The sequence below is a fragment of the Elgaria multicarinata genome, chromosome 1 (assembly GCF_023053635.1).
Source record: "Elgaria multicarinata webbii isolate HBS135686 ecotype San Diego chromosome 1, rElgMul1.1.pri, whole genome shotgun sequence".
In the NCBI taxonomy this organism is placed as follows: Eukaryota; Metazoa; Chordata; class Lepidosauria; order Squamata; family Anguidae; genus Elgaria; species Elgaria multicarinata.
Genome location: NC_086171.1, coordinates 160,361,531 through 160,380,983, shown reverse-complemented (window position 1 = coordinate 160,380,983; position 19,453 = coordinate 160,361,531). Strand labels below are relative to the sequence as shown.

The window sequence follows — 19,453 nt, the reverse complement described above, 5'->3', positions numbered from 1 at the left end:
GGGGTTAATAGTGATATAATATTGGTATGGTTTTAGTCCTAAAATATTGTTCTCAAGTGTTGCTAACACATGCCACTGTTTTTGGTATGATTTTTTAATATCATGGGGCTGTTCCGGCCTGTTCCGTTCCGTTCCGGCTTTTACACCGTCCCGTGAAGTACAAGGCATTGTGAAGTTGCTCGCTCTAGTAGTGCGTCCAAAAGTTAGACATCTGGATTTAAGAGACGAACGACAAAATCCTATAAATCGTATTCTCCATATATGTAGTTAGTAGGTTTTATAAGAATTTGTAGGTTATTTCTTCCCTTGAATAGCAAATGTCTTTTCCACGTGGCTACTGTGGTGAGGCTGAAATTGCAGGTATAATGTAATGGTATTACAAAAGCAATTATTGCATACCAGGCATGATGTAAACATGAGTCAAGATAGAGCCAACCATAAATGAAAAGAGCACAAACTCTGAGGTTATCAATGAGCCCCTTTTCAGTTGCCCACCACCAAGGGAGGTTAGGGTGGTGTGTAGAAGGAGGGTGACCTTTTTGGTAGTGACTTCACGCTTCTGGAATGAGTTTCCATTGGGGGTTTCTCAGCCCCCTCTCTTCAGGAAAGCTCTGAAAACCTGCCTGTTTTCATTGGGCTTTTCCCAGTTTTTAGGCTGCTCTCTGTTTTATTGAATGTTATTGTTTTGTATTGCTTTTATAAACATGTTGCATTGTCTGTTTTTATCCAGTACGTCATCTTGTGAGGATTCCACCCTTAAAGGTGACCTAAAAATAATGTTAAATAATAAAAAAATGCTTTTAAAAATTTATTATAAATATACTAGTTCTTGTAAAGGTTTGTAAAATATGTTCCTTTTCTTTTCATGTTCTGCTTTCAGTACTTCCTCATAACTTTTCCATTTATAGCAAACCACAATATTTGCAGATTCCCTTGCACCACAGAGAAGGCAACAATTTTTGAATTGCTCAGTAATTTGAGTATTCTGTCATTTTTTGGGGGGGGGGGGAAAACTCAGAAATATCATAAAGCAAAGACCATCTGAGCTGTTAAACATTAATAGCGTGTCTCACTGTGGATTCTCTTGTGTGCAAGACTTTAGAATTTCTGGAGCAGCTTCAGATGGCAAGGGGATCAGCCTGATGGAGGAGAAGCAGAGTGGTCCACCGACTTCTGTGGTTAACCTTGTGGGTGTATTTGAGAACTTCAGGTACAAGGTGTTTATTTGGGATGTGCAGATCAGGGTTTAGGAGCTGAAGAAGTTGAGTAAGGACAGTCCCAGGTAGTGCAGTAGTAAAACCTGTGAATTTACTATTGGTTAAATTCTGATATGCCTCTAACAAAGAATGCTAAGTGCCCCAGAATCCTGCCTCTAACAGAGAGTGTCCCCAAATCATGGACACTGCAAAGCTCATTCAGAGCCACTTGCATTTATTTGGATTCTTTAAGAAATCTGTCAGTGCTGCCAATCCACCTGCTGGGAATGTGCTCTGCAGCCACAGGCCAATTCTGGGAACTGTAATGAGAAATTGGTCATAAGACCATTTTCTCTCTCTGCCTTGCTCCATAGAGATAATCATTTAGAGGCTGAAGAAAATTTAGCCTCTGAGGATTTAAGGATAATCAAGGCATTATCAGTGGTCCTGGTAGGTAATTTTAGACCCTGCACTTAATTTTTATTATTACATTTATATATCACTTCCCCCCCTTGCAAAGAACCCAAGGCGGCTTACATTTTCCTCCTCCTGTCCCATACCCACCCCCATAACCCCTGTGAGGTAGCTTAGGCTAGGAGTCAGTGAGTAGCCCAAAATCACTCAGTGAGCTTCATGGCTGAATGGGGATCAGAACTCAGATCTCCCAAATCCCAGTCAAACACTCTAACACTACACTGGCTCTCTTATTGCTTTGTTAGAAAACGCTATAACAACAACAATAATAAATTGTGTGTGTATGTGTACAGGTGGAGTGGGGTGGAAGCTTTAGATGACGATGTGTATTATTTTAGTTGTGAAGCATGCAACTAACACTTATCTTCCCCTCCAACGCCACCATTCCATTCTCTACATTCCATGCTCTACATTCTTAATATGTTACAGCAACAATAAAACTGTTCATCAAATTTGATTTAAAAATACTTTCTGAGCATGTGCAGTTCTGCATTTTAAACTCACTTAAATAATAGCATCATCATGACTAGCTGCACTTTTTTTTTTAACGGACCCCCAGAACTGTTGTTTTTAAATGGGTACTGTTGTTTTTATACTGTTGTTTTTATGTTTTTAAATTGTGTATACTTTTAATGTTTGCTGTTTTTAACTTTTGTAAACCTCCCAGAGAGCTTTGGCTATGGGGCGCTATATAAATGTAATAAATAAATAAATAAATAAATAAATACTGGGCAATATGTTCTTATAAAGGCTTTATTTTTACTTGTAGATAGGGGTTGACAACCATTCATAATGTTTACGTATTATTCACTGTTTGGAAGATTTGTCCATAATAAGCAGGATGGGTGGATTTTACTCTTATTTTCTCATAAGAAATACAAGATCAATTGTCAAATTTCATGTGGATTATAATCACAGGTGGTATCTCCTACCTTGAGAGACTGAATTTAATTATATTCTCCTAGTGATATTTATTTATTTATTTATTTATATATATATTTATTCTGCATTTATTTACAAGGGTAAATTATATCCTGTATTTCTGCTAAAATGTAACGCCAAGGCAGCTAATAATAAATTCGTAAAAACATTTTAAAATACAATAATGTTTTATAATTTCATTAAGAAATTATAAAATGAAGACAAAAAGAGAAAGTGAGTTCTGACAAATAGTTAAAGTATCAGAGGCCGTGTAAAATCATGGAGCTAATAAAAAGTCTGCCAAAACAGGATTGTCTTAAGCAGACAGTGGAAAATAAAATGTGAAGGGACCAGATGAACTTCCTATGGAAAACAGTTCTGCAACTGAGGTGCAGCCACAGAAAAGGCTCTGCCTTGCATTTCAACCAGCCTCGCATCAGTTTCTGTTGGGATGCAGAGAAGGCTCCTCTGTCAGATCTTAGTATCTGGGCAGGATGATATGGGAAGTGTTGGTCCTTTAGGGACCCTGGGCCCAATCCATTTAGGGCTTTGTAGGTAATAATAAGCAGCACGTTGAATTGAGCCTGAAAACATATTGGTAACCAGTGCAGCGGTTCAGAATGAATGTGCTCAGAGATCTGTGTTCCTGTAACATCTGATGTTTCCTAAGACGCTTTAAAAGCAGCCCTCTGCCCCCTATCCTTCTTCCCAAGGTCTTCAGATGTTGCAGCCTCTGGAGAGGAGCTGCCACGGTGCTTTCCATGGTGGTGGCTGTAAAGCAGTGGGGGTGGGGGTACAATTTAATTGCAGGTTCCCCCCTTCCAAGGTTGTAGCACTATCTGCTGAGCAGGGGAATTCACCATATCGTATGGTTCCTGGGATGCTTTCCTGGGAAAGTGTCCCAGCAGGAACCATAAGATTGCTCTGCTTAGCTCTCAGGAAGAAAAGGGGACATGACCTGGAGCTTCATGTGGCTAATAGTTTCCATCTCCTAAGGTAAGCCATGGGGAGGTTTTTCTGAGGCAAATACAGACTGCAAGATCCAAACATCACTTTTTAACATGCCCCCCCCCCCCCCAATGCACTGCCTCTATCCCATCCAATAACAAAAAGTTTCTGTTTTAACTCTGACAGTACATTTTCTACATTTCTGAAGTTACACATGATCCATGCTGGCAGTTTTCTATCATGACCCCAAAACACATTCCTTTCTGCTCTTTTTATTTAATATAACATCCAGCCTGAAGAAGATTCTTACAAAGTTTGTTGAGTATTTTTAACTTTTTGATTGCTCCTAATAAGGTATTATCATCTATCTATCTATCGATCGATCGATCGGTTCTACACAACTGCAGATACTTTATAAATAGGGCAATTCACTTTAGAGTTTTATCTTTATGGCCTTTCTCATTGCAAAATCATGAACAATCTGCTATATTTTTAGACCGCAAGCCTGACCCTTTAAAAAATATCAAGAATCAGATAGTGTAGCACTACTACTGCTTTTTGTAAACTTTCTTCTGAATATGGTGGTGCCAAATGATATTGCCTATATCATTTGAAAACATTAAGTTGGAGTCCCACAATGCAACTCTGGCTGCTTTTTTCTATCAGCATTTGCCACATAGAGGTAACGAGAAGCCGCCATGAATGAATTTCTCTGTGGGACTTCTCATTGTGGTGGTGGATGCCATTTTGAATATTCAGGGTGAGGTGGGAGCACACCATAGCTTGTCATTATGTGTGAACCTGGCGAGGGAGGTGGTGGTTGGATGACAAACCACCCAGAACCCTTGGGCTGTTTTAGGTTTGTGAGTGGTTTTAGGGTTGCTGGTGGCCACATGGATTGAATGTGGAACATGTAGGAACTCTACCAGTTTACCCCATTAATTTACCCATTGCTTGAACAGAGGTAGATAGATTTTTCTGCTGTTAGTCTGATCAGAGGCTGTCATATGCCTCTGTTTATTGTGATCTGTGGTTTTGTTTCTGAAACATGAAACTTTGCTTAGTGAGGGGAAATAAAAGCTGACTTTTGGATAGACAAGGAAGCATAGTGTACATTATGAAGTCTGAATGTGGAACAGAAAAAAGGATGTAGCCCTCAGTAGCAGCACTCAGTTTGGAAATAGAAATGTGGAAGATCCTTTCTCAGGCCAGCTCTAGATGTGCACAGGTTAGTTTTACCTACAAGAAGCACAAACAGAAGGTCTAACCATTCCATGGAAGAGAAGAAAGGCAAGCCATGTTTCTGAGCATGTTGTGGGCCAGTGAGGTGGTGTCCAATGAGATACTATGCAGGCAAGATGTTCTCAATACAAATAGATGCAGAACCTTTGTGTATCCATGATGCACGCATGCATGAACATGTTTGTACCACTGTTACTCATAAGGCTACAATGTTTAATTGATTCATTGGGTAGAATTCAGCCTTCTCCAACCTGGCAACTCTCCAGATGTGATAGTCTGCAACTCTCATCATCCTCAGCCAGCATGGTCATTGGATTTGGAATCCAAAACTTCTGGAGGGTGCCAGTTTGAGAAGGATGGGTTTGATTAATTGAAATACAGTGCATTCCTATACATAGAACCATAGAACCATAGAATAGCAGAGTTGGAAGGGGCCTACAAGGCCATCGAGTCCAACCCCCTGCTCAATGAAGGAATCCACCCTAAAGCATCCCTGACAGATGGTTGTCCAGCTGCCTCTAGTGTGGGAGAGCCCACAACCTCCCTAGGTAACTGATTCCACCGTCGCACTGCTCTAACAGTCAGGAAGTTTTTCCTGATGTCCAGCCGGAATCTGGCTTCCTTTAACTTGAGCCCGTTATTCCGTGTCCTGCACTCTGGGAGGATCGAGAAGAGATCCTGGCCCTCCTCTGTGTGACAACCTTTTAAGTATTTGAAGAGTGCTATCATGTCTCCCCTCAATCTTCTCTTCTCCAGGCTAAACATGCCCAGTTCTTTCAGTCTCTCTTCATAGGGCTTTGTTTCCAGACCCCTGATCATCCTGGTTGCCCTCCTCTGAACACGCTCCATCTTGTCTGCATCCTTCTTGAATTGTGGGGCCCAGAACTGGACGCAATACTCTAGATGAGGCCTAACCAGGGCTGAATAGAGAGGAACCAGTACCTCACGTGATTTGGAAGCTATACTTCTATTAATGCAGCCCAAAATAGCATTTGCCTTTCTTGGAGCCATATCGCACTGTTGGCTCATATTCAGCTTGCAATCTACAACAATTCCAAGATCCTTCTCGTTTGTAGTATTGCTGAGCCAAGTATCCCCCATCCTGTAACTGTGCATTTGGTTTCTATTTCCTAAATGTAGAACTTGGCATTTATCCCTATTAAATTTCATCCTGTTGTTTTCAACCCAGCACTCCAGCCTATCAAGATCACTTTGAAGTTTGTTTCTGTCTTCCAGGGTATTAGCTATCCCACCCAATTTTGTGTCATCAGCAAATTTGATAAACGTTCCCTGCACCTCCTCATCCAAATCATTAATAAAAATGTTGAAGAGCACTGGGCCTAGAACTAAGCCCTGCGGTACCCCACTCGTTGCCTCTCCCCAGTTTGAGAAGTTTCCATTGATAAGTACTCTTTGAGTCCGATTCTGTAGCCAACTGTGAATCCACCTAATAGTTGTTCCATCTAGCCCACTTTTAGCTAGTTTGTTAATCAGAATATCATGTGGTACTTTGTCAAAAGCTTTGCAGAAGTCAAGATATATGACATCCACAGCATTCCCACAGTCCACAAGGGAGGTTACCTTATCAAAAAATGAGATCAAATTAGTCTGACAGGACTTGTTCTTGACAAATCCATGTTGGCTCCTAGTGATCACAGCATTAATTTCAACGTGTTTACAGATTGACTTCTTTATAATTTGCTCCAGAATTTTCCCAGGGATGGATATCAGACTGACTGGTCTGTAGTTCCCAGGTTCCTCCTTTTTGCCCTTTTTGAAGATAGGGACAACGTTAGCCCTCCTCCAGTCGTCCAGCACCTCACCCGTCTTCCATGATTTTGCAAAGATAATAGACAAAGGTTCTGAGAGGTCTTCCGCTAGCTCCTTCATTACTCTAGGATGCAGTTCATCGGGCCCTGGAGATTTGAACTCATTCAAGGAAATTATGTGTTCTTTGACCATTTGTTTATCAATCTCAAACTGTAATCCTGCCCCCTCAACTTCTGCTTCACTTTTTCCAGGGGGGGTCATAGACCCGCTTTTGGGAGAAGACTGAGGCAAAGTAGGAATTGAGCACTTCAGCCTTTTCTTTGTCATCTGTTATCAATTTGCCATCCTCATTAAGCAGTTGAATCACCATTTCTTTCCTCTGTCTTTTACTACTCACATATCTGAAGAAAGCCCTTTTATTGCTTTTAGCATCCCTCGCTAATCTCAGCTCATTCTGAGCTTTAGCCTTCCTGACGCCATTTCGGCACTTCTGCGCCACCTGTCTGTACTCTTCTTTTGTAGCCTGGCCTTCCTTCCACTTCCTATATGTATCCCTTTTTGTTTTCAGGTCATCTCTAAGCTTTTTGTGGAGCCACATTGGTTTCCTCTGTTGTCTTCTATTTTTTCTCCTTGTTGGAATTGTTTGTAACTGTGCCTTTTAAATTTCCTTTTTTAAATACTCCCACCCATCCTGCACTCCTTTTCTCATTAGGCTCACTTGCCACGGGATCTTACTTATCATAGTTCTGAGTTTATTAAAATCAGCTTTCCTAAAATGTCTAGAGAGAAGTAAATCACATTGAGTTTAATGGGGCTTCTTACTGGGTAACTGCAGTAAAGTGTTTTAATAATGAAAAATGTGGCCCTGGTTAATTAGGAAGCTATTTTCTAATTTTAAATATATATGTATTGTTTTTAATACAGGGACTTTAAAAACTGCAGATGGCAAGTACCATTTTCAAAGAAGCATCTCCCCCTTTTCTCATACACAAGAAGGAATGCCTCGTCTAAGTTTATGCCTGCTTTGACCCTCTAATAACAAAGCAGGTGTGCTTCTTCTTTCAATAACATTGTTTTAATACATTTGCAAGTCTAATCAATATATTAATCAAGGAACCAACTCAGACTCATACAAGTAACCAATTGACGCTTCTTTAACCAGGTTGCTTGCAACCTTATCTATCCAGTAGCAATTACTGCTGTTGGACAGCTAAGCCCAGAGAGCTTTCATTGACATCTCACAATTCCATATTTCTAATGGCCAAAACCGGTATGAATTCAGAGGTCAGTGATCTGATGTCCTGATGACTTTGGTTCACTTAAAAACAGCCACTTCTAATCAGAGCAAGGACACTTGGGTTTTGTTAAACCTTTTATCCCCACACTCTTTTCCAGAAATAAGCATCTCTCCTGAAATCTGCTATGAGCTAGGCAGTGGTAATAATAATAATAATAATAATAATAATAATAATAATAATAATACAGATCTATTATTATTATTATTATTATTATTATTATTATTATTATTGCTTAAAGCAGGGGAAGAGAACCCATTGCCCTCCAGATGTTGCTGGACTCTAACTCCCATAAGCCCCAGACAGCATGGCCTTTGACCAGGTAGGATGGGAGCTGTAGGTCAACAATGTTTGGAGGGCCACAGACTCCCTACCCCTGGTTTTAAGAGCTCAGAACAGTGAAGATTTAGATCTGGAAAATGGCACTAGAGAGAAAAGTTAACCCTTTCACCAGCACTGATGTTCTGTTCAATATTGAGATTCAATCACAGATTGCCCATGTCATTCCTATTTATGTTGCCTGTAATACATTTTAGATCAATCTACAGGCTAACTGGTACAGAACTAGAATCATGTTCAGTTGTCCTAGATGTTCTTTCTCTCGCTGTTCCAGTGGAGGCTGGTGGCTCCAAAGTCAGTGGGGCAGTAAATTGGCTCCAGGTTTCAGTCAGAACTCTAAAGGAACTATAAAGCTGGATTTATATCTCTTTTAGAGTTCTAACTGGTTTTGACTGGAAGCCGGAGTGGATTCTCCACCACACTTACATTAGAGCCACCAGCTTCCATTGACCTGTTCCTTTTACTCCTTCACTGTACAGTGAAAAAACAAGGGTTCCAAGGGTTACCATCTGACCAGAAACAATAGCCTTGTCTGCTTGTGTCCCTTTAATGTGCAGAAATCAGCAGAGGACGTTTTTCCATAGCTGTTTTTCTTCCTCTGTTAATGTCCACACATCAAGCTGCTGTTAAAATGACACAGCTACGATGGCCAGTTGAAAAGCTGGCAAAGCTATCTGCCACATTGGCTGCCGAGACATTTCCTTGGTGTTGCATTTCCTTGGTATTGTATTGTTGTAGTTTAAATTGTTCTAACCTTATGCTCTAACTCTGCCTTTAAAGCAGTTACTTTATGCCTGGATGTGCACCATACGGGTGGATAAGGGTGAAGATACTGTGTGGGAGATGTCAGTTTCGCTTTTGATCATGTGGCCCTGTTCTGTCTTTTACAGAAGTAGGGCCATTTCTAAAACGGCTTTTCCTTTCTGTGGCCAGTCTCTGCCGGAGTCCTGGCAAGGAACAGGTTCTTTCCCAACTGAGAGCAACAAATCCCATGGTGTCCTACATCCTTCCACCTGCGGCAGGCGGAAGAGCCATGAGTGAGGTCAAGAAAGGCACATTTACAGGGCACAGCCAGGTATCCTGCAGTGCAGAGTCAGGGAAGGAGTCGCCACAAGTTCCTAGGAAGCTCAGTGTCAAATGTCTCAACTCTTTTCGAGGCAAGATAATGGCAAGCAACTGGAGGACTCAACAGGACATGGACCCATCTCAGCCAAGCCTCAAACTACACTCCAAAAGCAGCGGAAAACAGGTAATTAACTGCCAGGTTCATTATAGAGAAGGTCATAATGTTGTGGGGATTCTCAAACTGCAGTGCACGGGCCACTGGTGGTCTGCAGAAAGGTTGTGGAACAGATGGGTATAACTGTACTGGCCTTGCACTTGATTTATTTTTTTCTGATGAGAGGGTGGTTTTTTTTGGCCAGAGCCAGATTTACCAACCAGGCTAACAAGGCTCTCTCCCAAAGCTCCTGATTTTCATATCATGGGACTGGTTTGGATGATGATGATGGTGCTGGGGGAAAAAGATGCTATTAAAATGTGTTATCTTTGCATTTTTATGTGTAGAACTAAAAAAGTTTATTAAGTAGTGCATCAATACCACCACCCCCAAGCAATTTTCAAGTGGTCTTTGGGGGGAAAATAAAATTGAATATTGGTGGATGCAGCCCCCAAACTTGTGCAGAGGATACAGGAGCTTGTCCCACAGTTATAAACAGGATATTCCCCCCCCCCCCCCAATCCAGGCAATGTAATTCAGTCTTGTTGCTCTGTTGTCATCAAAGGTCCTTTCTCAGGACACTGTCATGGCATGAAAAGGAAGGTCTGAGTGTGTAGAATTGTGTTTTATTTTGGAAGCTTTTGTGCACTGTTAAAATGTATTTATGTGAGGCATGCTCCCTTCCCCTCAAATTCCAGGCCAAACTTATACTCTGAGTCTGCATGCTCAGAACTCTTACTTTGGTTTTCTTTCAGGTTGTATTCCACAGATAACTTCCAGAATAACAAAAGGCATATTGATTGGACACCAAATGTGCTAAAATTAATTCCTAATTAGCAAATTCAGTCCCTTTGACTTGAAGTGCGCTCACTGATAGGAAAGCTAAATCTGACCCCTCGGGTTCATCATGTTCACCATTAATACAGTACACATGATCAAAACTATATCTCTTTATGTTGTACGTACAGGACTCGGAGGAGAAAAAAATAGCTTTGGAGCTCCTGGAAACAGAGCAGGCCTACGTGGCTCGCCTTCACCTTTTGGATCAGGTTGGTTGGCAGCAACATCTAAGCTTTCTGGTGTCCTTGGCCACAAAGCTGAGATGCTCACCTGGTTATTACTTCACTCTTCTGCTGCTCCTAGACTGTGGAATAGCCTGCTGGGAGAGATTTGCCAACTTAACAATCTTTCCGAATTTAAAAAAGCTATAAAGACTGATCTTTTCCAGCAGGCCTACCCAGTCGAATTTTAAGATGTCTGGCTTTTATTTTAGTAACGTATTAGTTTTATATGTTTTTAATCAGTTTTATGTTATTTTATAGTTTTTTTGTATTCAATGTTTTACCCCACCTCGATCCAGAGGGATAGGCAGGTAAGAAATTTATTTATGTATTTATTTATTGCATTTTTATATTGCCCAATAGCTGAAGCTCTATTATATATTATTATTATTATTATTATTATTATTATTATTATTATTATTATTATTGCATGAAGATATAATAAAATTCCCCTAGCAGTTCCTGCATTCTGTACCAGTGTTGGCTTTATTTGTTCTCAGGTCTCAGAAGCTAGTGAGCAACTAATTCTATATTCTTTGGAAATTCTGGAATCCTGGCAGAGTGAGAACGGAATCTTCTGGATGTTCTCCCATGAAATGTTTCCCCAACTCTCTCCCCCACAATCCCCAGTATCTTGCTTCCTCCCTCCACATGCTGCCATTTGCACTCTGGCCCTTAGATGTTTGCTGTATTTTTCAATCTGGCAACCTTGCAGAACCAGCAGTGAAAGTTGACTTCTGTGGCAATGCCAACACCAAGAACACATAGAAAGGGGGAGCTTTGCCACAGGGCTGCCACTAGACATTCAGATGCTCTGGATAAGTCCCGCCTTCACATCCCCCTCCCCATCTCACCCCATCATGGCTCTTTATCAACTTCTTCTACCCTACATAATCACATGATGCCACCACCATGTAGCCCCGTCTTCCTCCTTACTTGCATGCTGCTGCTTTCCTTCTATGGGGGCAGAACTATAACCTTTAGCCTTCTACAGTGACCATGTATCCTCTTTTACAAAGCACATCCCTCTAGAGTTGTCCTGTCCAATTCTGGTCTAAAGATAAGAATTGCTGCCCACCACCAGTTAGGACTTGGACAGGAGCAGACTGTACAGACAGGCACATAGGTTACCTCGTCACAGTCTTCCACATTATGATGGGGTGTACTCAGAGGAGGTTGATAGCTCTGATTTTGGTGGGATTGTAAATTCATTTTGAGTTTCAGGCAGGACCAGCCAGGACTTTAGAGGTGCTATCCAAGGTGCTGAGCCATACCACCAACCTGGATTCAGCACCTTGGACAGTTCCTTTAGGGTCCTGGCTGGTTTGACTGAAACCCAGAATGCATTTACAGCCCCAGCGAAATCTTTATTTCTATTTCAATTATAATAATTAGTTCTACATTTGCATCTATACATATTATTATTATTATTATTATTATTATTATTATTATTATTATTATTATTATATTTATTTATTTATTTATTTATATAGCACCATCAATGCACATGGTGCTGTACAGAGTAAAACAGTAAATAGCAAGACCCTGCCGCATAGGCTTACATTCTAATAAAATCATAGTAAAGCAATAAGGAGGGGAAGAGAGTGCAAACAGGCACTGGGTAGGGTAAACAGACACAGGGTAGGGTAAAACTAACAGTATAGAGTCCAAACAACATCAGGTACTCTAATGAAAGAAATGTTGTAAGCACAGTGTCTGCACTTGAAAAAAGGACAGAATCAATCCAAATAAATATGAATCGATTTGGATCATGCCAATTCGCTTTGGACCTGTTGCGATTGTATTCGGAGCTGTTTTAAAGCCCTCTGAATCACCACGATTTGCCTCGGATTCAGGATTGGGATCCGATGTGATGCACAGCCCTAGATTCCAATGTAGAACCATGAGAGATCCCCCAAACCTCATCTCTACACTTACATCCCTCCATTAAGAATTGTCTCTTTACTCCTATCCGAACTTTGACAAAACTGTGAGTGTGGGTGTTTTGGAAATCCAAATATATAATTTTATCACCATCTGTATACATATGCATTGACATTTTAAATTAATATATGCAAGCATGTTATGCAAATTGCAGTGCTCTTTCGTCCTCTTGTTTGGTGACACATTTCCTCTTTTTGGCAATTCATAAATGGCCACAAACACCTGATCTGGTTAGTCATTTTGCTAGTCCAGGCTAAATCGGATCTATGGCATTGGTGGTGGAAGAGGCTGAAGCATTGTGCCACATGAGGCAGCAGCAGTACTGTGTGTGTGGGTGTTTGTATGAAGAATATGATGGCTGGGTCAGGTTGAGGGGAGCAAGGGAATGACCACAAGGTGGTAGCTGAATGCTCAGACCCCTATCCAGGAACTTCTTACAAAATCGCACAAAAATCTTGATCCAATCGTCTATCTGTGCTATTGATGGTCATTGCAATATTTAGAAGCTCACTCCATGTTTATTCTAGTAGTTTTAATGTACTAGAATCCAGAGTAGCTCTAGCCCAAGCTTTATTTAGGCCAGTTCTGCTTGGCACTAATGAAAGATTCCAACAGGCCTCACTCTATGAATGTTTCTCTTCAAGACGTATTAATAAAACTGTGCTTGTTGCTTTGTTTTGAAAACTGTCGCTCGTTTTTCCTGAGTCCCTGAATCTTATCCTACATCCACAGTCCAACGTTGTTTTTCAAGTGAAGTGATGTCGAGGGATAGTTTGGAACTAGAATGTCCTTCATGAGGAAGCGTGTCTAAGAGCTCTGAATCCACCTCGCTGGGCCTCAACCTGTCCGTTTTCCTGACCCTCCCTTCCTATCAGCTGTGTTTGCCACTAGCTTCTGAGGGCTTTCATCCCAACATATATCCTACCACTATCTTTGCCCTCTCTTTTTAGTTTCAATCATAAAATAGAGACAACAATGAGTATTGTGGCACCTTAAAGATTAACAAATGTATTATGCCATAGTAAGTTTGTTAGTTTTTTAAGGTGTTAGCTGCCTTTGGCTCCCTATCACATGAGCTGTTTCAATTCCTGCTGGTCATTATAAGAACTACTGTGTAACCTTAAGAATCAGTGTCTGGGTTTGCTTGCTTTCCTCTTCCCTCCTCATTCCTTTTTCCTTTTATGTTGCTTCTTTTAGACTATAAACTTGCCCTGTGAACAGGAACTGTTTTCTTTTTATTGATTTCATATAAGCTTCTCTAGGAACCTTTTCAGTTGAAGAGCAGGGCAATAAAGCTTTTTATAAATAAGTAACTCAATGTTCCTTTACTGGCTATGAATGTTCCCCTCCAGGTTTTTTTCTCAGAGTTGATGAAAGAAGCCAGAAGTGCAAAAACGTTTCCGGAAGATGTGGTGAAAATGATATTCTCCAATATCTCATCCATTTACCAGTTCCATGCTAAGTTTTTTTTTCCAGAGCTGGAGAAGCGTATGGAGAACTGGTGAGTTATGGAAGCGCTCCTTTCCCTTCCCTGCCAATTTCATTCCCAGAAAGAGAAGTGAGACGGGATTAGGAAACTGGAAGCATGTTGCAGGCTTTGGAGTCCAGACTCTAAAAAGACACAATACAAGAAGTCTAGATTTGGGTCAACCCAAATGAATACCTAAAGATTGTGTCCCACCATGATATAGATCTACATTATAAGTTGTGTTAGCAAAACACTAAGGGTGCAGTTCTATGCATGTTTAGACAGAAAAAAGGCCAGCGTTCTCCAGCCAGCATGGCTGGTTGAGGAATGCTGGAAATTGTAGGCCTTTTCTCTGTCTAAACACACATAGGATTGTGCCCTAATTGGTGCAAAACAGATAACTTTGTGTTGCTTCTATTGTGGGCAGAGGCAAGGATGGCACTCTGACAAACAGGTTACCATGATAGAACACAGATTTGTAATTATACTGCTGTTCTTTTCCCCCTATCCATGTGCATCCTTGAGAACATTCTAGGTAAGTGATAAAATAAAGATAAACTCTCCATAAAGATAAAACCATAACAAGGAGGTTCACCTTGCACCAACCCTGCTATCATTTAGGTACCGGGCAACAATATTTTTATCTATTCAGGCATTTTAATATGCTTACTGATATAGACTCCAGTCCTATATTTACTTACTTATCTGGGTGGGTGTGCCCCATTGAACTCAACAGGACTTATGCCTGATTGCATATATATGATTGCATGGTTCATTCAGCAAGTTTTAGTCTGTGTTACAGTTTTAAAGTTTTATCTGCCATTTTCTTGTTTTTGCATATTTGTTTTTATGCTGTACCTTGCCCTGCAATCTGATATGATGATGGGTGGCATAGAAATGTTTCAGAATAATACATTAATAAATAATCAATAGTAACTTGTCACCAATTTGCCTGCCTGAGGAAGACCCCATCTGAGGACATTCATTCAAAATACTAGTTTAGTTTAGTATTTTTCATTGAAGATGTAAACGTCCCTTTTACTGAAGGGACTGATAGTATTAGCTGTGCCGTGATATATTCTTGAGAATGTGGACAATTGCCTACTAGATGCTGAGCTGCATACAACAGAAGAAACCCTTTCACATGTCAGAAAATAATCCCAATGATGCTTGTTAACTAAGGCAGGATCTACACTACTGCTTTAAAATGTTTTATAACAGTAGTGACAACTGTTGGGGCCCAGGACACACTCCATATACAAACCATTTTCAAAGTGTCATTTCCTGCTTGGTGTAGATCTGGCTTACAGATAGAGAGAGACTGCAATTTCCCCAAAGAGTTTCCTTAGCCTAGTTTGGCTACCTTTGCGAAGATGACAATAGCAGACCTGTTCTCTTGGCCTTCTGACTGCAGGGATTCCAATCCTAGGATTGGGGACATTATTCAAAAGGTAGCTCCTTTCCTGAAGATGTATAGTGAATACGTGAAGCACTTCGACAAGGCTGTGGAGCTGATCACCACATGGTCTGAAAAGTCGTTGCCATTCCAAGAACTCATCTCCAGCATTCAGGTGAAATAGTCTTAGGCAGTAACTTTTTCATCCAGATTAATTCCTGTCAGGGGTGCAATCCAGGCTGTGGCTGTGTACATGTATATATGAAAGGTAGGCCTTAGGCATTTGAGTGACCTAGGCAGTGTTGGCTCCAGGCTTTTGAGGGCGCTCAAGGTCTCCTCTTAACTGCCATTGTTACCAGCTGCTCTTGTTCCTCCTGCTCCTCCTCTTTCACATCATTGCTATCACTTGCTTGCTTGACAGACAGAGAACCAGCGGGAAAGTAGACTGCTCCTGCTCACCCACATTATTGTCTGGGCTTTCCCTGTGAAAGAGATATTTGTTTTTCTCCATCTCCTGTTGGGATGTCGAGAATTTCTGAGAATTTTTTTCAGGGTGCAGGGCTTCAGCGTTTGTTTTACTGTGAAGAAGCGACACCAAGAGTGGCATTACTCTCACTATTTGAAAATCTAAAGTGTAAAAAAGAAACTAAGGAGTTGATAACAAATTTGCTGACTGCTGCTAGGTTAATTATATCTAGGAACTGGAAGATTCAAGGGGATTATCATATTGAAGAATGGTATAAAGAAGTTTGGGACATTGCTATTAATGATAGATTGACATGTAGTATCAAAGTAAGAAGAGGTATAGCAAAGACGAATGAATTTGATGTGATATGGAAACAGTTCCTAACTTTCGTGTTTTCTAAGGGAAGTGGAAATCCACCACCAGAAGAGGTGTTAAGATTCTGGAAACAGGAGTGATCCCGAAGGGAAGGGGGTGCACTAGTTGGATTATGTTGATTGTTTATGGATAACAAGTAGTTAACATTTATATACTTAAGTAATTTGTTATGTATTTGATTGTATTCGTTGTTTAGTTTGTATGTTATGTTAAGCGGTATTATTTGAAACAAAATTTATTTTAAAAAAAATTCTGTAAAGAAGTGGCTGAGGGGTGTGTGTGAAGTTTTTTAAAAATATCCCCCCCTCCTGTTTAGTTCTTGCAACTTCTTTGGCTGCTGGAGCTTTTCTGAAAAGTCCTTTAGAGGATTTAGTCAGGACTTCCTCCCTTGGGCAGTTCCATTGTTGCTGACTGCTGAATGCCTGATAGTTGCGTGAGGTGGTCTCCTTCCCCTTCCCCTTCCCCTTCCCCTTCCCCTTCCCCTTCCCCTTCCCCTTCCCCTTCCCCTTCCCCTTCCCCTTCTCCTTCTCCTTCTCCTTCCCCTTCCCCTTCCCCTTCCCCTTCCCCTTCTCCTTCTCCTTCTCCTTCTCCTTCTCCTTCTCCTTCCCCTTCCCCTTCCCCTTCTCCTTCTCCTTCTCCTTCTCCTTCCCCTTCCCCTTCCCCTTCCCCTTCTCCTTCTCCTTCTCCTTCTCCTTCCCCTTCCCCTTCCCCTTCCCCTTCCCCTTCTCCTTCTCCTTCTCCTTCTCCTTCTCCTTCTCCTTCTCCTTCCCCTTCCCCTTCCCCTTCTCCTTCTCCTTCTCCTTCCCCTTCCCCTTCCCCTTCCCCTTCTCCTTCTCCTTCTCCTTCTCCTTCTCCTTCTCCTTCCCCTTCCCCTTCTCCTTCTCTTTCTCTTCCTCCTCCTCCTCCCTTTTAACAACAACAAAGCTAAAGGACAAATGCCTCGCTGAGCTTTTAGGGGCTTAGCAGTAAGAAGTAAGCACTGAAGCCCCCCTTCTCACAATTTTCTTTTTGTCCTCCCTGCAATGAATAGTTGAAAATAAATAAACCAAAAACCTCGGCAGTGCTAGGACCAAGGCCTGGGGACTCTTGGCACCTTATTAGGGTGTTGGCACTTGGCCGGTGCCTGACCATGTCTACCCTTGTTGTCAGCTCTAGACCTAGGCAAAGCTAATGGCCAGTACTGGAAATGTGCAGTCCTACACATCTGGAGGGCACGAGGTTTGGGAATGCTGCAGTAGACAAGCATCTTGGGTTGTTAAGTGGCATAGCCAGCCATTGCACAGGGATAGCTGTATAACTATGCTGATGAAGTCTTCATTGCCATGGGTTCTCTTTCTCTTTCTGGTACTTTTGCGGCCCTGACCAGAGACGAGAGATCTCTGCCAACCTCACCTTGCAGCATCACATGCTGGAGCCGGTACAGAGAATCCCCAGATATGAACTCCTTCTAAAGGATTACATCCGAAAGCTACCTCTGGAGTCACCGGACAGGGAGGATGCACAGAGTAAGAGTCCCATTTGGTTCCCCATGGGATTGGGTGCAAAGAATAAAAAGATGAAGGAGAAGTTGTTAAGGGAAAGGAGACTCTCGTTTAGCAGTGGCACCCACATACATGCTAGTTGGGCGGTTCATTCCCAACAGTGTTGAAACCCAGTATAATGCTGCCCTTTTGCCTGGTTTCAGGATACAAATTTCCCTTCCAAGCTTGTCTCTCCATCCTCTTGCTAAATGCCCTACAATTGCTATAGGTTCTGCAAAGTGTTGGGAATGGAGTAACAAGCACCAATACTGGAGTTACTGTATTCTAGAGGTGCCCTCCAGATCTTTTGGAATACAGTTCCCATAATTCCTGGGGCTGATGGGAGATGCAGTCCAAAACATCTAGAGGGCACCAGGTCTGGGCTTATGCTCCATTAAGAACTACCAAGAAAGAGAGTCATCCCTTCAATGCATCATGTTTCATTTATAAGAAACTCCCTGGCACTTGCTGAACATGATCCTGGTTCACCTGTATCATTTTTAACATGACAGTTAAGAAACAGGGAAAAATCTGAATACACTTCAGTGCTGTCATAGCAACATACCAGAAAAGTATCCTAAGGTCTTTTAAATACCAATTGTGTAAAAAGGGTTTAATGGTTCTTCTCTGGTGTTTTGTAGAAGCTCTGGAAATGATTTTCACAGCAGCCAAGCATTCTAACACTGCCATTGCAGAAATGGTGAGTGCCACCAACCCCATGTAAGTGCCTAGGCCCCATTCCCTACTACTAGAGATCTTTGTAGATGAGTAGTTCTTTTCTGTCTGGCATAACTTTATTCTGGTGGCTTTGCAGGAACGACTCCAGAAGCTTTGGGAGGTGTATCATCGGCTGGGTCTTGAAGATGACATCGTTGACCCGTCAAATGAGCTAATTAAAGAGGGACCCATCCAGAAAATCTCTTTCCGGCACAACAACACAACAGAGAAATACTTGTTCTTGGTGAGAGATTCATACGATTCTGGGATGGTGGAACAGGAGGAGAACATCAGATGGTTATTGGGCATTCATTTGCACAACTCAGAAGAAAGCCACTGCTGGGATACAAAAGAAAGAAGAACAACTGTAAAACAAAGAAAAGATAATACTATAGGATATGATTATAGTGTGCAGAAATGGGCATCTAATGAGGTGGTTGGATCTTCTTCCCCATGAGGAAAAGCTATAGTGCTTGGATTTTTTTTTAGTTCAGACACAACTAACTTAAGAACATGATTGGAGTTAAGGCTACAATCCCATGAACACTTCCCTGGGAGTAGATTTAATTCACTATTTGCTACCAGATGCTGTCATAGAACTGCACTGGCTGGTTTCTTTCCTGCCTTCTTTCCCACTTTTATTTGGAATGGTTCTCATGTTGACATCTCTAGTCTTTACAAAGGGGTTTACTGCGGTTATATTACTGTCTCATTCATTTGAGTTTGGTTCTTTCTTTTCGTTTTGCACAGCTTTGATCTCATGTGATGTTGTTGTTGTTGTCTCCCTCAGTTTAATAACCTGCTGCTCTACTGTGTACCAAAGGTCATTCAAGTGGGTGCGGAGTTTCAGGTGCACAGCCGGATTGATGTGGAGGGCATGAAGGTCAGAGAGTTTCATTGCTTATTCATTTGCAGTGCAATCCTACCCAGGTCTGTCTGTAGTAAGCCCCATTGAGCTCAATGGGACTTTTCCCCACATAAGTGTGTAGAATCATAGACTAGCAGAGTTGGAAGGGGCCTATAAGGCCATCGAGTCCAACCCCCTGCTCAATGCAGGAATGTGTATAGAATTGTATAGAATCAATGCAGGAATGTGTATAGA

The 19,453-nt window shown here is 41.6% G+C and overlaps 1 protein-coding gene across 1 annotated transcript in view; it reads left to right on the top strand.

Annotated features, from left to right (window-relative positions):
* Window positions 1-941: 941 nt before the first annotated feature.
* Window positions 942-19,453, top strand: part of FGD2 (FYVE, RhoGEF and PH domain containing 2) — a 29,405-nt gene continuing 10,893 nt past the window's right edge. The window contains exons 1-9 of the mRNA XM_063140884.1: window positions 942-1,210; window positions 9,119-9,434; window positions 10,373-10,453; window positions 13,762-13,910; window positions 15,292-15,448; window positions 17,481-17,619; window positions 18,276-18,334; window positions 18,449-18,595; window positions 19,142-19,234. Of these exons, the coding sequence (XP_062996954.1) occupies window positions 1,143-1,210; window positions 9,119-9,434; window positions 10,373-10,453; window positions 13,762-13,910; window positions 15,292-15,448; window positions 17,481-17,619; window positions 18,276-18,334; window positions 18,449-18,595; window positions 19,142-19,234 (1,209 nt within the window). The 5' untranslated portion in view covers window positions 942-1,142. The remainder of the gene's footprint in view (window positions 1,211-9,118; window positions 9,435-10,372; window positions 10,454-13,761; window positions 13,911-15,291; window positions 15,449-17,480; window positions 17,620-18,275; window positions 18,335-18,448; window positions 18,596-19,141; window positions 19,235-19,453) is intronic.